Source organism: Tupaia chinensis, unplaced genomic scaffold (assembly GCF_000334495.1).
Source record: "Tupaia chinensis unplaced genomic scaffold, TupChi_1.0 Scaffold143906_1, whole genome shotgun sequence".
NCBI lineage: Eukaryota > Metazoa > Chordata > Mammalia > Scandentia > Tupaiidae > Tupaia > Tupaia belangeri.
In genome coordinates this window covers 1,101,748-1,120,795 of record NW_006203757.1, presented here as the reverse complement: position 1 = coordinate 1,120,795, position 19,048 = coordinate 1,101,748, and the positions used below count along the sequence as shown (strand labels likewise).

General features: G+C 47.2%; 1 protein-coding gene across 1 annotated transcript in view; it reads left to right on the top strand.

The window, feature by feature from the left end:
• The window catches only part of ARHGEF3 (Rho guanine nucleotide exchange factor 3), a 207,100-nt gene that overhangs the window by 10,866 nt on the left and 177,186 nt on the right, over positions 1 to 19,048 (top strand). Inside the window, exon 2 of the mRNA XM_027767068.1 lies at positions 18,181 to 18,243. Within this exon, the coding sequence (XP_027622869.1) occupies positions 18,181 to 18,243 (63 nt within the window). The remainder of the gene's footprint in view (positions 1 to 18,180; positions 18,244 to 19,048) is intronic.

Sequence of the window (19,048 nt, the reverse complement as noted above, 5' to 3'; positions counted from 1 at the left end):
GGACTTACCCGTATTTCCCATAGGAGCAGTGACTGAGCATTCCCTACCTTGGTGTTCACGATGACTTTATAGAATATAAACACTGCAAATAATACGAACTGACTGGTCGTGTATGTCTTTCTTCTCCCTGACGTTCTCCCTGCTCGCTGTTCTTTTGCTCTTTCTCTCTTTGGCTGATCTTTTGCTTTTTTGGTTCACTTTCACTGGCCGTTCATGCTTTTTTCTTCCCGCCTTTTTTTTTTTTTTAAAAAAAGAATTTATTTATTTAATTCCATTTGTTATGATTATATATATGTATATATGTGTGTGTGTGTGTGTGTGTGTGTACACACACTTTTTTTTTTTTAACTTGACCAGAGACAGAGAGAGAGAGAAGGAGAAACTGAGAAAGCAAGTCGCCAGGTCCAGGACTCAAACCATGGTTACCCATGTGGGAATCAGTGCCTCAACTACCATACCACCCGCCAGCCCCTTTAGAGAGATTTTTGCTGTAGGATATGTGCACTCGCTGGAGAGACAGAGAAAGAGAGATAGAAAGCAAGAAATCACCCCCAGGGAGGATGGCCATGCCGCAGTCCTTTCTCCTCTGTTCTCCTCTTGAGATTTTGGGCACGCACGCATAGCACCTGGCATGAGTTTCAAGCCACCAGGTCCGGAACTTGAACTGCGGTCAGCCATGTGTGAGTCCAGGTACATAACCCCTTATACCATCTCCTGGTCCCAGTCCTTCTGACATTAGCCCTGATACTCAAGGGCATCCACAGAAGGGCCTTTATTCATAAATATTTGTTCAGGGGCCGCCTTCTTTCTGCCATGCACTGGGCTGTGTTGGGACCTGAACTCAGCTCTTCATGTTTCAAGATCATTTACAGATAGGGTGGTTGTAACCCACAATTTGAGGCAAATCGAGAATCTCATACTTATTTCTAGAAAGTGTTTCCCAATCTCTGCCCTCTCACTGCCCACTTGCCTTCTTTACTCAGTCACCTCCTTGGTCACGTGTCCTAAATGCACACAGTTTTAGAAGGAAGCGTTCGAGGTCACCTGGTTCAGCCACCTTGGTTTACAGATGATGAAACTGAGATCCAGGGAGGGAAAATGAGATGCCTGAGGTCACAGAGCTAGGTCAGTGGCATGCAAAACACAGATGGCAATCCAGATAATTCCTTCCCCTGTTACTGCTGATGCATCAGGTAAGAAAAAGATCATACCAGTTGTGATCTGGAAACTTCTAGTAGAAATTCACAAAACATTTCTGCAAATTGTGTATATCATCATAAAGCTAAAGAAAATGTAGAAATAGAAGGGTTTAGCATTGCGTTTTCCTCTTTATTTGTGATGGAGCACGTGTGCACACATCAGAGAGTGAGGGAGAGAGATGAGCACCTTCCATGGGGTCTGGTCACACCACGATCCTCTCCGAGCTGTCCTCCAGCCCGTGGGATCACAGGCACATGCACGTACGTGTGCCCAGTATGCTTTAGACCAATCAAGGCTGGGATTGACTCACCGTGTAGAATCCGGCTTCTCTTGAGTAGCAAGTTACTGCTGTACCGGAGGGTCAGTCCTAAATGGAAGTTTTAGAGAATTATCTAGGTTTGGGAACCAGCAGTTAGCGTAATGGCTATGTCGCTGGATTCCCACGTAGTCGACCCTGGTTCGCGTCCTGGACCTGGTGGCTTAAAACTCACGCCGGGCACGTGTGCATGCGTGCCCAAGATCCCGAGAGGAGAACAGAGGAGAAGGGACTGCGGCGTAACCATCCCCCCTGGGGGGTGAGTTCTCGCTTTCTGTCTCTATGTCTCTCTCTGTCTGTCTGGCGAGCGCACGTGCCCTATAGCAAAAACCTCTCCAAAAAAAAAAAAAGAAAATTATCTAGGTTTAACTGTCTCTTCCCCCCCACCCTCCAGAGGCATTTAAAATCTACAGTCCAGGTGTCTAGATATCTGCAAACAGAGGATCATCCCATTTCTGAACCAGGGAATCTTCATGGCCCACATCTCTGTTATAACACGGCTCCAAGTGGCCATCATTTTTTCCTAACACAATGTAGCATGCACGTGTGAGCCAACACTGGGACAACAGAGGGGGAAATCTCCCACCAAGCCAACCAGGAAACAGGCCTCACAGGCCTCGCTTCCCGCTCACTCCCAAAACCCAGCCTCTACTCTCTCCCCTCCCAAAAAGGGGAAGGAAGAAGGTTAAGTAGAGATAAGGTGCCCATCCTCAAACAAAGCATGGCTAGCCCTTGTGGGTCTCCCAGGCACTCCCATTTCCTGTGGCTAAAGTTAGACCTATTAGATAGGAATTTCATTTTTAATCCATGACGGGGCAGTCACAGTACCAGGGTGGTTCAGATCCTCTCTGTATAGGAGAAGGGAAAGGAGGCGTCCCTTTCGGTCCTGCCGGGGGGAGGGCTTTTTCTGTACTTGGCATGAGCACTGTACTGCCTGGGGTTGTTATTTTATGTGACAACGTTAAGAGGGAGCTTCCTAGAAGAAAGTCTTTCCTATACCTCACTCATCCATGAATCACCTTGCATCATCGCCCTTCACACTGAAAAAGACTTAGTCATTTGTACAAAGCCGCTCAGGTTTTACCCATATATTTTTCTTTAATGGGAAGAGTCACACTACAACCTCTTTTGCCCATTTTCCCCTCTTGACAGGATTTGGGGCATGTGCACACACGTGCCTGGTGTATTTTGCAAGCCGCTGTGGCTGGGATTCTCACTGCAGTCAGCCGTGTGGGATCCAGACCCTGTGCACGGAGAGAGATCCAGCAAATAGAGAAATGTCAGCAAACTGCAAATCTGGATGAAGGATCTCCAGAAGTAGCTTATTCTAGACTTGCCAACTTTTTTGGGGAATTTGAAACATTGGGTTGTTAGAAAAGTCTTGACATGTTTTTTTTCTATGTAAAAATGTGACCTGACTTTTCCAACCACCCAATAAAATTAAAGTTGTCAAACGTAAAACAAAATATGGGGCCACCAGGTGGTGTGGTTAAGGCGCTGGATTCCCACATGACTGACTCCGTGGTTTGAGTCCCAGACCCACCAGCCTGAAAAACACTGAGTGCATGTGTGTGCATGTCCAAAACCCCAAGAGTAGAATGGAGGAGAAAGGACAGTAGTGTGGCCATCTTTGGGGGGGAGGTGATTTCTCACTTTCCCTTTCTCTCGTATCTCTCTGGTGAGCGTACACACCCTGTGACAAAAATCTAAGAATAAATAAATAAATAATAAATTCACTCTCTTCTCCTTAAGGGGACCTCAGTTCATCTGTTACTCTTAAAAGAATCCAGTATTCTCTCCGTACACGATTCTGAGGGGCTCTTGGCCCTCTGTGTGAGGTTTATACCACTGCAGGATGTCCAAACCCTGGATGCTTGCAGGCCGTCATGCTCTGACAAGGCAGTCAGTCAGACCAATGGGCCAAGCACTTTAGCAGAATGAAGTTGGGTCTTTGCTGGGACGTAATTCCTTAGGCCTGAGAAAGAAATAATTTGAGGATTACATGGAGGGGGGGAGGGTGTCCTCAAAAAGTTCGTGGAAATGTATATTATGAAAAAATTAAGCATGAATTCAAAAATAATATTTTGAACCAGAATAAATTGACACATTAATTCCTTTTTTTTTTATACCAACTTTTTGAAGTCACATGATATTTGATTAAAGATAACTGTCTTCTTTGGGGCCAGCAGGTGGCATAGTACTTAAGGTGCTGGACCTCCCACATGGTCAACCACAGTTTGAGTCCTGGACCTGGCAGCTTCAAGCTCAGGCTAGACAGGTGTGCATGCATGCCCGAAAAACCTTAGAGAAGTAGGGAGGAGAAGGGATTGCTGTGTGGCCATCTCCCTGGGGGGTGACTTCTCACTTTCTGTCTCTGTCTCCCCAGCAAGCACAAACACTCTATAACAAAAACCTCTCAAAACACCAAAACTCTCTTCCAAACAAAACTGGAAACTCTCACAGAGACTAGCTGTTTATCCTTAAAGGTGTTCCTCCGTTCTCGTAGGAAAGAAACAGCTGTAAGGAAAGGGTAGTATCGAGTACCCTTCCCCGCACAATGATAGCCCTGAACCTGCCGAGGAAAGCTCACAGTGTACCTCCTGGGTACGTCGCCTGCGGAGGCAGCTGGCACCTCGGCCACAGCCCTGGACTGACGTGACCCCCACGCCTGCCCAGCTGCAGCGCATTCTGCACAGGGGAGGCCACCAGTCTTCTGAGTAGTCATGACTCATTTGAGAATGGCTCTCTAGCCAACGGTCTGCAGAGGAGCCACCAGAACAATCAGAGCAGTAAGGTGGGAGCCAGCGCGGTTCTGATGTGGTGTCTGGAAAGATGTCAGCTGTGATTACAGGGCCGGTTCCTCCTGCAGCGGTCTTTGAAAGTGGAGGAGGGGCACACCACGGCTCCAGATGACAGAGAGGGGAGCCCAGGGCTCCTGAACACCGGGGACGCACAGGTATTTGGGGCATCCCTTCTTTAGGGGCACTTTTATGTCCTGACTAGTTTTGTATTTAAAAGAAAAAGTTGTGGGGAAGCCACAAGTGCACTGCAGGGAAGGGGGAAGAACTTGGTGCTGAATTTTCTAATCCCGAGTCTTTGCTTCCAAATCCAAACCAGTCGCTTTCATCTTAAAGTCTGAAACCAAGACCTGGATTTGGCAGAATCCAAGCATGTTTATCCAACACTTAATCCATTTCCTAGGAAGTCAGTGTTTTATCAAGACTAGAGTCCTTTCACATCCAGAACCTTCCTGGACATCATGAGGTTAGAACCCAGTACACAGAGAAAGCTCAAGAAATATTTGTTGACTGACACACATGAACAAATGAATCTGCCCACCGACAGAATGGCAAATATAAAGCTGTAGGATTTCTTTTCAGGAGGACTCAAATGCCCAGAAATGCTGTCCATAAGCTATCTTTTTTTTTTCTTAAAGAATTATTTTACTGTATTATATATATTTATTTATTTTCATTTGACCAGAGAGGGACAGAGTATGAGTGAAATAGAGAAGGAAAGTGAGAAAGCAAGCTGCCAGATCCAGGACTCGAACCGCAGTCGGCCATATGGGAGGCTAGCACCCTTAACCACCATGCCACCTGCCAGCCCTAAGATATCATTTTTGATTTTGGAGCCCACAATAGCTTTGAATTTTGATACTAGAACCCAGGAACAAAAATTTCTTTTTTTTTTGGAGAGATTTTTGCTATAGGGCGCGTGTGCTCGCCAGACAATAAAGAGACAGAGAGATAGAAAGCGAAAAATCACCCCCCAGGGGAGATGGCCATGCCGCAATCCCTTCTCCTCCATTCTCCTCTCGGGATCTTGGGCACGCACGCACATGTGCCCGGCATGAGTTTTAAGCCACCAGGTCTGGGACGCGAACCGCGGTCCACTACATGGGAGTCCAGCGACAGCTATTATGCTAACTGCTGGTCCCCGTATAAATAAATTTCACTATATAGGTTTGTTCATCGGACAGGTGTTTCATTTAACAGCTCTTAGGTGCCAGGCACTGTACAAGCAGCTGTAGATAGGTTGGTTAACCAAAGAGATGCAGTCCTGCCCTCAGGAAGAATATGGTCAGGTGTACCCAGGTGATTCCAATCAAGCCTGAGCCTCTATACCTCGGCATTGTCCCACCGAGGTGTAAGAGCTGGGATACTGATTTGCCGACTCTGCTCCCTCACGGGCTGCTCCCAGTGGCATTACCTCCCTGTCATTTCTGGCCTGTAGAAAGCTGAGGTGTCCCAAGAGACTGTGGTTGCCAAGGGGAGGGAGGCTGGTCATTTCTGGTACACGGGTAGCTGGATTTGATGTGAAATCTTGGTATCATCCATATAGAGAGATGCTGGTTAAAGGGAATTCAATTGCAGGTAGAGGGCCAGCCAGTGGCATGGTGATTGAGGGGCTGGGTCCCACACGGCTGACTGGGCATTTCGAGTCCCAGATCTAGAGGCTTGAGGAACACTCCAGGTATGTGTGCTTACATGTGCGCCCAAAATCCCGAAGAGAAGAAGAAATGGAGAAGGGATTGCAGTGTGACCATTCCTCATGGCGGGCGATTCCTCACTTCTCTCTGTCTCCAACAATCACACGTACCCTCTGGCAAAAAAATTTTTATTAAAAAAATAATGGCAGGGGACCAGCAGTTGGTGTACTGGCTGTGTCACTGGACTCCCATGTAGTCAACTGTGGTTCAAGTCCCGGACCTGATGGCTTAAATTCATGCCAGGTGCGTGTGCATGTGTGCCCAAGATCCTGAGAGGAGAATGGAGGAGAAGGGATTGCGGCGTGGCCATCACCCCCCGAGGGGTGATTTCTTGCTTTCTGTCTCTCTGTCTCTCTCTGTCTTTTTGGCGAGTGCACGCACCCTATAGCAAAACCTCTCCAAAAAAAAAAAAAAAAAATAAAATGGCAGTCAGGGGCCGGCAGGTGGCATGGTGGTTATGCTGGATTCCCACATGATCGACTGTGGTTTGAATCCTGGACCTGGCGGCTTGCTTTCCCCTTCTTTCTCTCTCTCTCTCTCTCTCTCTCTCTCTCGTCAAATTTAAATAATAACAAATGGAATTAAATAAATAAATAGTTCTTTAAAAAAATAACCATTGCAGACAGGTAGGAGGAACACTGTCGAGTGGTAAAAGAGACAGAGGGGAGAATGTAGAAGACCCCACCCATGGTGTTTTGCCAAGTAACTAAAAGAGATTTCGAATGTTCCCAGCACAAGTAATGAAAAATGGTTGAGATGCTGTGTGTGCTAATTATTCCAAATGAATCTTTACACATCATATGCATGTACTGTACAATTGGATTGTACTTACACACTTATAAACAATTATTATATGATAAGAAAAACATTTAAAAAACAAATAGCCATAAAGTGGCCTTAGATGAACCATCAAAACCCCTCAAGTCCCATTTTCCTCATGTGTTAGAACTCCTGTGCTCAGCTGGAAGGCCTGGCCGTAACACATGTAAAGCACTCTGCATGCAGTAGATTCGTATTTCTCTGTATGCGTGACAGAGTGTGTGTGCGTGCACACGTGAGTGTGAGAGCGAGAGAGAAGCAGAATCCCGTCATACCACGACCCCCTCCCCCAGTCCTTCAGCCCATCAGATCTCGGGCACTCGCACATGTGCCTGGTGTGTCTCAGGCCAGCCAGGCCAAGGTCGACTGTGTCCCCCTGTGCGGTCCAGTTTCCCTTGAGCAGTGCCGTCCCACTGTACGACAGAGCCGGCCCTTTTATAGGTTCTTAGTAGACATTGTTGTTATAAAGCCCAGCAAAGGGAGGGAACGGGCTACCTCAGACAGCCAGGACACATCATAAAGAAACCAAACTTCAGGGCTGGCAGGTGGTGTGGCAGTTAAGGCACTAAAGGCACCAAACTCGCATATGGCCAAGCACAGTCCAAGTCCTGGACCTGATGACTCTCTCTCTCTGTCTCTCTGTCTCTGTCTCTCGTCAAATTGAAAGTAATAGTAAATAAAATTTAAAATAGCTTTTTAAAAGACCCAAATTGCAGCAGTGTGGGTTGTGAATTCTAATACGGTAGACAATACCAAACGTTCTACGGAAGAGCCTTTTGCTTACCCGAGGGAACCCAAGTGCGGGCCTTCTTCTCCAGCACTCCTCATCTCTGCTTCATGTGGCCAATTGCCCCAGGAAGCAGACGTCCCAGACCCAGGGGCTGACAGGAAGCCTTGCTCTCCCTGTAGTAAAAGGCCTAGTGGCATTTGCAGAACTGCTCCTGACCCCACAGGGTCCTATGGCTGATAAGGCGGTACCGGCACCAGGGGTATTCCTAGAGGGGAGAAGGCAGGAGCACAAGCTGAGCGCACGTGAAGAAGCTGTGAGGGCCCTCTGCAAATTCAGTTCCTGGTGTTACCGTGGACGGTAAGCACATTTGACTCTGAATGATGCAGTTGGGAGGTCTAAGTGGGTTGCTACCTGCGGTAATTCTCTAGAAATTAAACCATGATTTTGAACATTCCCTAAATGAAATGAATAGGGGGGTAGATACCATTTCGGTTGACAATGGCTTCGAGCAATCCCACCAGTGAGGAATTTCATTGTTAGGAGTTTGTTAATGTGTTAAAAATAGTGAGTAGACAAATAAAAGAGGGCCAGGGACACCCCAGTGATAAGAACATGTTATGAGCCAAGGATTGTGATGAATCCCACCCAGGGCACCTCTGAGGGTCAGTAGAAACAGGAAGTAATTGTAGGAATACACGAGGCCTAGGGAAAGGTTCTCTGGTTACTTCATTTGGATGTTTCTTGTCACATCCCATTCATGGAACACTTTTGTGAAGACAAACTCCTTGTTCCTCTATATTCTGGTGCTCATTTGGCTTTTTTTCTGGAACTGTCTTTCTGGAAAATATGTTTTCCAGCTCTCTGCATTTGAGTGGACACATTTTCTGTCTTTTCTCCTGCTTCTCTGACCTTCAGTGTTTTGTAGGAAAGAGCCATCTGGAAATGTTTGTTGAGTGACACGGTGAATCCAGCCGCTCCTTGGTTATCAGGCCAGTGGTGGTGCTGGCAGCTTGCTGGACGCCACGCCCCCTTCCTCAACTGCCACCTCCCACTTGCTCGGTCAGACATGTTTTCCTTCCCAGGGGGAAAGGAAACACTTTCTTTGGCTAAAGTTTTTGGGTTATTGACAGTCTAATATTTCATCTCTGCTTCCATCCAAGCTAAGGGCCAGATGTTCACGGCATTCTGGCATTCGTGGGGGTCCTCCTAGTTTGCCAAAATCAGGTTAATAAGGAGGCTTTTACAGATTTTAAGTGCTTTTGCCATGGTTTTTCCCAGGTGTCTGCATCCATTTGCTCAACTGCTGATGTTGCTACTGTACTGCTAATGATAGTCCGTGCGCATTTCCTGGGTACCAGGCATCTTACGAAGCCCTTCACCCACACTGATTACTTAATTCTACGACAACCCTAGGAGGGAGGCACTTTAAGTGTCCCCATCTCATAGATGAAAAAACAGGTTCAGAGCAGTGACATGGTATGCTCCAGGTTCCATTGCAAATGAGGTGAAACTCAGACGTGGACTCGCCAGGTCTTACTGTAGAGCCGACGAGCATCTTCGGACTACAGTTAATGTCTGCGCACAAACTCACACATTATGTTAGTTACAATATACTGTCAAGGGACCAGTAAATAGCATAATGGTTATGTCCCTGGACTCCCACATAGTCAACTGCAGTTTGAGCGGCTTAAACTCTCACCAGGCGCATGTACGTGCATGCCCAAAATCCCGAGAGGAGAATGTAGGAGAATGGATTTCAGCGTGCCCATCCCCACTGGGGGTGATTTCTCGCTTTCTGTCTCTCTCTGTCTCTCTGATGAGCACACGTGCCCTATCGCAAAAATAAATAAATAAATAAATAAATCTCTCTTAAAAAAAAAAAAGAATTTACTTGCCAAGAGCTCAGAGAACACCCTAATTCCAGGTTCTCTCTATCCTGTGAGCACACTGGAGAAAGAGGAGAAAAAAGGCCAGAGTTCCTGGACGCTGGAAAAAGGAGGATGCTTGAAAAATTGATGTATTAAAAATGGAGTGGGATCCCCTCTCAATTCTCCTGCTCCTCCTTGAAGCTTCAAACCAGAGAACAACAAAATGTGGATCCTCTCCCTGCTCTAACGAGTTTGGAGAGTCAAGTTTCCACTAAAGACAAGTACAAGAACACAAAATCCTTTCCGCTAATCTCTCCCCAAAAAAGGCACAGATGAAAGGCCAGGCATCAAAGCCTTCGAAACCACCGAAGCTGTTTGCCAGTGAGGAGATAAATCACAAAGGTTCGAGATCTGTTTTGAATTTATTCGTTATAAACAACTAATCAGGGTCGATTTACTGCCAAGACGGGAGCTGCACTCTCTCCCTCCGTGTTCTTGCAGCTCTGGTCACCTGGTTATTAAGTAGAAAAGCCCTGTGATTCAATTACAGGGCGGTTTTGACACTAACCAATTCAATCTTGGCCATTTAAAATGAAGTCAGGTTTGCATTTGCTCTCGTCTCCATGAAGGAAGTGGGATCGACACACTGCAAACGTGACTGACGGTATCCGTAGTACTGATCTGTGGGGCCGAGACTTAGAGGAGAGCCGGGCTGCACCCCAGCTCCTTTGTCCCTCATCCTGCGAGATCCTTCAGTCTCTCATAACCTCCCTGCTTGCCCCTCAGTGTCAGATAACAACAAAACAGTTTTGCCCACAGTGACAGTAGGAGTAACAGCGATTATGATAATAACCATAGTCACAATAATAATTATTATGTTTTATCTCCTGCCATATGCCCATTCTGTCCTAAATATTTGATCTCCTTTAATCTTTGAACTACCCCATTTGATGGAGAAACCAAAGCTTGTAGAAGGATTCTGTAGTCACAGATGTCCCCATACACCCAGAATCTAGTACATCCTCAATAAATAACAAGGGGAGGAGCCAGCAGTTAGTGTAATGGCTATGTCGCTGGACTCCCACGTAGTCGACCGCGGTTCGTGTCCCGGACCCGGTGGCTTAAAACTCACGCCGGGCGCGTGTGCGTGCGTGCCCAAGATCCCGAGAGGAGAATGGAGGAGAAGGGATTGCAGCGTGACCATCCCCCCTGGGGGGTGATTTCTCGCTTTCTGTCTCTATGTCTTTCTCTGTCTGTCTGGCGAGCGCACGCGCCCTATAGCGGAAAAAAAAAAAAGGCAAAAAACCTCTCAATAAATAACGAGGGGAATTCAAAAATTTGTGGGAAACTGAAATTAAAGGATGAGTTTGTTTCAGTGCAAAAAGAAAAAATGAAGTCCGTGCATAATAATTTCAGAACACCTACTTTGCATGAACTTTTTAAAGCCCTTTTGTGTGTGTGGAGTGTAAAAATGAAATAACTTACCCAAGATCATACCAAGTAGCAGATGGTAGAGACAAATTTTGAATGCAGTCTGCCTCATTTGTGCTGTTAATAAATAACCTTGAGGCTCTGTAGGTAAAATGCCTTGAGCCGTTTTATGTTGTTTTAAAATGCATATAATTTTCAATAAATATTTAAAAGTGTATTTTATGTTAGTTTAGTATACTAATTTAAAGGGAGCACATTGTTTAAAAACAATATAAAAAGATAAAAAAGTACCCCCGGCAGAAGGATGTGTGGGGTGACACTCAGGATGGCCTAAAGAGGAAGGCCTTGCCAACACTCACCAACTCTGTGGCCTTGAGTGAGTCATGAAAGCCTTCCTGAGTCCCAGTGTCCCTCTCAGTGTCCCTCTCTGTAAGCTGAATGCGGCAATGCTTACTCACACTGGGTTAAGGAGGAGCTTAAATGGAATGGTCTATTAAACTGACAGCACACGGCTTGGCTTGTATATTCCCCCAGCTTGCGTTTTGGGGGGCACTTGGTGATTCTCCTTTGAGTCAAAGTCTCAAAACCTCAACCAGTTCAAAGACTCAAGTCTTAAGAGAGTAGAAAGCAAGCCAGGTAAGGAGGTGCTATTCAGGCTTGGAGCGGGGCCCGCCTTCTCCAGGACAACAGAAAAAGCAGTTTGTCCACGGGCTGTTGACTGGTGAGACTTGGGTGTCTACCCTGTGTGATCACAAAGTGGCCATACCCGTAGGCCCTGGGAACTGCGATGCATTATGAAAGTCGGTCAGAAGGGGAAAGGTGACGTGTTAAAGCTGAGGCAGCAGGATGGTGTGGTCAGTAATGAGCCTCTGCAAAGTTCACCTGATCCATCTTGGACAGCCATCTCTCCACAAGACCTCACACCTGAACACAGAACGCACAGAGCCCGCGCCATTGCAAATTAACACAGGGACCTCCTGCTTGTTTATTTATTGAGAGATTTTGCTATAGGGTATGTGTGTTCACCAGAGATGGACAGAGAGACAGGAAGCGAGAAATCCCCCCTAGGGGGAATGACCACACCACAATCCCATCTCCTCCATTCTCCTCTCAGGATTTTGGGTACGTATGCACATGCATCTAGCCTGAGTTTTAAGCTGCCAGGTTCAGAACTTGAACTGCCATCAACTATGTGGGAGTCCAATGACATAACCATTATGCCACCTGCTGGTCCCCCTTTTGCTTATTTTTTAACTCAAGAAGCATGAGAAGGTCTTTCCAGCACCCAAGTGCTTGGGGAAAAGTGTGGCCGTCAGATATGTAACCTGCAGGGCTAAGGAATCAGACAGTCCACACAGGCCCACTGTTCCCGCTAATTCTCTCCTGTCCCTGCCTTGCCTCCTGGCCCCCAGATAGGCATGTAGGTGCGAGGTAGAGAGTTCAGTGCCCATTAAGTGCAATTATGGTGTGTTCAGCTGGCTGTTTCCTTCCCATCGCAGCTGTTATCAATCTGGGATTACTTTTTCCCTCTTTTTTTGTAATTTGCCGGAGGACACGTGCACTCACCAAAGACAGAAAGAGAGGGCTGGGTGAAGGGGGTGTGGTCACACCGAAATCCCTTCTTCGTGTCTCCCTCCTTTAGGGATTTTGGGTACACAGGCACACGCGTCCAACATGTCTCTCAAGTCACCAGGTCTGGGACTGGAACTGTATGATCAACCATGTGGAATCCGCTGTCTTCACCATGCCACAGACTGGTCCTTCGTTAAAAAAAAAAAAAAAAAAAAAAGCCAGAAGGTGTATTTGCATGCCAGAGAGAGAGAGAGAGTGAGTGAGTCACGCAACAAGGCCTGGTCATGTCATAATCTTTTTGCCCTGTATTTCTCCATCCCATCAGGATCTTGGGCTCACACATACACCCCCGGTATGACCTTCAAGCCACTTGGGCCGGATCTCAGACCATGGGTGGCCATGTGGATTCCAGCTTCCTCCTCACCGCACTTAACAACTGTGCTCTGAGGCTGGCCCAGATTACTTGCTCTTAAAGCACAGGGACTGAGCCCCATGCTGTTGCCCAGGGCAGTGCATGGATCGACGTGGTCACGGCTGTACTCTGCCTTTGAGCACATCTGATATTCCTTCTTGTAGGAAGGATGAAAATTGCCCAGGTCCCACTGAGACCAACGTCCGACAGCCATGACTTCCTGTAATATGTCTATGTACTTTAAGGAAAATAAGTGCCTTACCCCCCCCCCACAAAAAAGTGCCTTCCCCCCCCCCCCCAGGGAAAAACCCTTTCTTATTTGAAAAGCAAGAATCTTAGCTTGAACTGGCCGACTTTCAGTCTCCAGGGAAATTTGAGGTTGAAGAATTTCAGCCTTCCGTGACCTTCGCTTTTGAGGTTTTGACTTAATCTTGGCAGCCAGGTGGTTAGCGGAAAGGAAGGGTGTCGCCCCGAGAACACTGGCCTCCTTTCTTCATTCTGTTTTCTAATCACCCATTCAGAAATGATTCCCTGACCAGCTGCTCAGCAGGGACTGGGGGGGTGGAAGTTCGCTGCCGAAGTCGGAGCACGTAGGCTGCAGCAGTTGCTGGGCTCGCCCAAGGTGCTGTGCTTTCATGGGTGAAAGGACAGTGATCTGCGCACTCGCTTCAGTAAATTTAAGAATAGCGGGGTGGGTCCTTGGCTTGTCGGATTGGCTGGGAACCTGTCAGACTCAGTGTGTAAACGCACAGTTCATGCATCGTGTCCTTCCTGCTAGGAACTCCCCCAGTAACAGGTTGGTGGCTTCCAGTTCACAGAATAAAGTTACATGGCAGGGACCACCTCATCCCCTAGTGTACCGGCTGGCTCTTAAAACTAGGACGCACCAAACAAGGATGTAGTCGAGACAGTGTGTTGCAATCTTTGAGGGCAGTCCTCCGGTAGAATAAAAGCTATGAAAGTATTTCCCTCCACATTCCTCATGCCCAGTACCTTTTAGATTTCTCCTGCAGGTACCATATGCCTCCCCAGGCTCTGGGACAGCACAGCATGGTGGGACGGCACATGGCTTGCTGTCAGAAAGACCCGTGTTTGAATCCAGGCTCTGCCACTCGCTAATTATAAAATCTCGGACAGGCCACTGCCCCTTTCTGAGCCTCTCTCCTCCTCTGCAGAATGGAGATAATACTAGTTCCTACCTCTCTCATGACGGTGGTCCTGATGTATCTCTGCGGCTGACATGCAGTGAGTGTTTTCCAAGCTAATGCTGCCATTATCGTCGGTCTGCTTATTGTCGTTAAGGACTGGCGAAGTTCACAGGGAGCGCAGTGGCCCGCCCTCCCCTCTGCTTCCTGGATTACTCACTTGTCCATTTCTCCATGGTTTATATTTCCAACAGTGGTTTCTTACAGGAGCTGTTTGGTAGATCACCGGCATGGATTCCACATCCTGGGGCCTGCAGTGCCTGCACGTGACTGTCCCACCTGCACGCCCTTCATCGCCAGGGTCCTGAGCAAGCCTGATGGGTGGGATGGGTACCCCTTTGATCTCCTCTACTCTCCCTCTGTCCCGCTCTGGATTTGGGTCATTGGTGAAGAGGACAAGTTTCTCTAAGGGAGCAGGCAAGGGCATCAATAAAAATGCCAAGAAATTGGGGCCAGCAGACGGCGTAATGGTTACGTTGCTAGACTCCCACATAGTCAACCATGGTTTGAGTCCCAGACCTGGCAGCATAAAACTCACGCTGGACGCATATGCATGCATGCCCAAGATCTTGAGAGAGAATGGAGGAGAAGGGGTTGTGGTGTGGCCGTCTCCCCTTGGGGGTGATTTCTCACTTTCTGTCTCTGTGTCTCTCTGACAAGAACATGAGCAAAAATCTCTCTCCAAAAAACAAACAAACAAGTCAAGAAATACGATGTGAGGGGAGAGCCTGCCATGTACCAGGTGCTGTACTAGGTTCTGGGAATGTGACCGTGACCAACCAGGTCCTGCCTGCCTGGGCTTATTTATGTCTCATGAAAAGGTCACCCCAAACCAGAAAACCATGAAAGAAAATGCTCTTTCTAAAATGGGTCTCCCCTGCTGGTCTCTGGTTTAGCACTTTATCTGACTCATTTGTAGCAGAGATCACAATCTGCAAAATTATTGTGTTATCGTTTTATTTCCAAGCAGTGGGCAGGAAACATGGCCGGCTCACTCTTTGCTGCACCCCAGGACTCAGAGCAGGGCTCTGCACATCAAAAGTATCTGGGAACTTCGAGGGAACGGACCAACGGTGAAGCAATGTCTTGTGAGCGATTTGCTTCGAGCTCTGCATTTATACTTCAGGCTCTTTCTTTGTTGCTCGCGGTGGTCAAACCACCCTATGTAATGAAAATTGAAAAGAAAATCCACTTTCATAATCCACACAGCTTTTATTTTGTGAACTGTGTAGATTTCTTAAGGAGATCATTCTACCCCAGATTAACTGGCTGTGGCTTAATTAAAAGGCTACTAAAGGACATTTGTCTTCTGGACGTGACACATGGGGCCTGTGGGACAGGGCGAGGGGAGCCCGTGAGGCCAGGTTTAAGTGTTGCGTGGTGAGGGTTGGCCTTGGGAAAGCTGCACGCCTGTGAGGAGAAGAGCCCCCGCTTCCTTCCCCAGGGTGGCCCCAGAGATAACAGGTTGCCATCAACATGTCAGAAGGACCAAGTAGATGAGCCTTAGGAATAGAATTGTAGCCCCCTAAGCCCCCATGATCGGCAGTAGCAGATGGCAGCATGCTCTGTGCGGTTGCCACTCTGGTGATCCAGAACAGGAGTGGCCATTTATCGTGCACTTATGACGTGCCAGGCCTCAGTCCAGGTGCCACGTACATCTCACCCACCGGCGTCAACAGCCTCACCTGGCAGGTATTGCTTCTACTTTGCAGATAGCATCCAGAGACCCTCAGCCACCTCATGGCACCACCCAGGACCCCAGGTCTAACACTGTCCTCTTGTGGGCTGGCTCAGTAGCCTAGTGGTTAAGGCAGTTGGCTCTCGCATGGCTGACCACGGTCCAAATCCAGTATTCATGATTTGAAAAACACACTAGGCACATGTGCATCTGTCCCCCAGATCCCAACAGAATGGAGAAATGGGGAAGGGATTGCAGTGTGACCATGCCCTATTGGCGGGTGCTTTCTCCCCTTTCTGTCTATCTCTGGAAAGTTCCTGTGCCCTCTGGCAATTAAGAAATAATACCGTAGCCTCTCAAGACAAGAGAAGCTGGACTCGGGAGGGGCCGGGTGACTCCAGGCAGCCGGACACCATGCTGCGTCACTTGCTCACGCACCCTGCACATGTGGCTGGTTGCCTGTATGCTCCCCCGTTTATTTGCTGGGTAACCCTTAGCACCAGGCAGACTTTCCAGGTGGCAGGTGAGACATGCCCAATTTGCCATACATGCTCTCAACAGTGCGTCAGAGAGTTTTGCCCTAGGAATTAGGTCCTGGGTTTGGAGTATGACACCGTAGCCATGTAACTTGGAGCAAATTGCTTATCTCCTCTACTTCAGCTTATTCACCTGCAGAGTAGGAATCGTCTCTTGTACCTGCTTTAGAAAGTCACTATATAAGCTGTGTTAGCACAGGCAATAGAGTGCTGCTGCATGATACTGAAGCCACATGGAAGACCTGGGTTTGGATCCTGGGTGGACTTGAACTTGCCAGGTGCACCCACATACACCCATGATTCTGGCTGGCTGGAAGGCTTGTGGGGGAATCGCAATGTGATGAGACCCTGTTGAGGGTAGCCCTCTCTCTCTCTCTCTTTCTATCTTATGAAATAAACTAAGTTTTAAAAAGTCATCACATGGGGTCCAGCAGGTGGTGGGGTGGTTAAGATGCTGGACTCCCACATAGCCACCTATGGTTCAAGTCCCAGACCTGGTGGCTTGCTTGCTTGTTTTTCTCTCTGATGAGCATGCATGTCTTGTAGCAAATTTAAGAAAATAATAATGGTAAATAAAATTAAATGAATAATTCTTTAAAACAAAAAGTCACATAAATATAAGCCAGTACATTGGTATCACAGATACCACAGTGCTGCTTTTCATTAAGATTTATTTCTTTAATTTATTATTATTATTATTATTATTATTATTTTAACTTTCTAGAGTCATCAGAGAGTGATGGAGCGAGAGAAAGAGAGAGAGGGAGAAAGCGAGAAAGCAAGCTACTGGGTGCGGGACTCAAACCAAATCTGGCCATGTGGAAGTCCAGCACCTCAACCCCCACACTACCCACAGGCCTCCACAGCCCACAGTGATGTTTTTAATTGTACTGGATGATGCATCAATAAGAGCTAGGCCCCTGTGCAAATGTGAAACATCTTCACAAAGAACGAGTGTGTTTGGAATGACTGTCAGCATCTTAAGTCTAACCCCAAAGCCTGAGCAGAGTATTCGACTTCCCAAAAGTCACTTGGCCAGCTGGTTAAGGCAGATCCTGGGCACCATCCCAGCACTGAGCCTGCCTGGGTGACTCCTGGCATCAGCACCTTGAAGTCAGATGATTCTTCTGAGGGTCAGATAAAACAATAAAAGGATTTTGTGTCCAACATCCTGGGTGGTGGGAGAAATGGAGACCAGGAGATTGCGACCAGACCCCACAAGAGTTGGTTTCTTGCTTTCCTCCTCTCTGTCTCTCTCCTGTGAGCGCAAAACACCTTCTGGCAAAGTTCTTAAAAGTAAATAAAATAAAGAGGAAAAACATATTTTCATATCTAATTTGGCAGACTTCCCTGATGAGAAATTTATCTATTTATTTTCAATACAATTATCCTGAGTTTAAGTCGTGCCTTTCTGAATCTCAGTGTTGATGACATACCATGGGCAGGATGGAGAAGCTGTCAGGTTCTTTGCAGTCTGATGGTTCTGCGATTACAAGACCCTGGGAAAAGTTTAGAACAAATTGAAATCACCGGGGTACAGAATACCTCTAAACATGGAATATCTTCAAGTGAATTAGGCTTTCTTTCTAATTGAGACTCTTCCAAGTTAGTCAGAATCTGAACGTTGTCGACTTCAAACCCTTGATCTATGGAGGCATGAAGAAATAAAGAAAACACAAAAGAAAGAAACTGTCGCGTGAATAAGAAGAATGCAAACCCATTATTTTAGAGCTTACCCGTTTCCTGCCATTTCTCAGGCTTTCTTAGAACTGTTCTTTTACATCGTTTCGTTTAAGATTTGGGGTCACGTGGTGGAAGTGATAAGCATTGCATGTGCTATTTTACTGCCTTTTTTCCTTTTCTTAATCAGAGCCATAGTCCCTGTTTTTATTTGAACTTGGTTTTATTGTTTGTTCTGCAGCGAAAACGGAAGCAGAGTACCCAGGATGAGGATGCCATTAGCCTCTGCAGCCTCGACATAAGCGTAAGTCCAACCCATCTCGCTTCTTCCACCTTTGTGCATATGCTGTGTGTTTGAAATGGGCTTCCAGAATCCAAGTATGGAATGGTAGCCTGGGGGGAATTAAAAATAAAAGGTCGTTGCATTTTACTGGAGGAAGCTGTGCGGCCAACGTACACCTCCAAACTCAGTTGTTTCTCGCCCGTGTCTCTTCTCTTATAAAATGAATGGTGACCTCAGTACATGCGGGTAGCATCGAGGTAAGTCCTGATGCCTGACAGGCTGGTTCGAGAAGGTGGACCGGATGTTTGTCCCCTGGTGGGGAAGTTAGTGGCTTGATGGCCCTGGGTCCAGATGCAGGAAGGACTCCAGCAGCACCGTGGAATGAGTGGCCTCGGGTTCCACCGACCTTAGTTGGAATCAGATTTCCATAGTACCATGCGTGAGACATCTTCCCTCACCTTTTTTCTCATCTGGAAAATAGGAATGAAAAGACATAACAAAAATCTCAAGAGGGTTAAAGAAAACAATAGAAGAAAATATCAAGCTCACTGCCTGGTATATACTAGATCCCCCAAGGTTTGCCTCATTGGTTTTTCTGTAAACACCCAAGTTTGGGACCAGCGGTTAGTGTAATGGCTATGTTGCTGGACTCCCATGTAGTTGACTACAGTTCACGTCCTAGACCCAGTGGCTTAAAACTTACACAGGGCGCGTGTGCGTGCGTGCCCAAGATCCTGAGAGGAGAATGGAGGAAAAGGGATTGCGGCATGACCGTCCCCCCTGGGGGGTGATTTCTCGCTTTCCATCTCTCCGTCTCTCGGGGGGG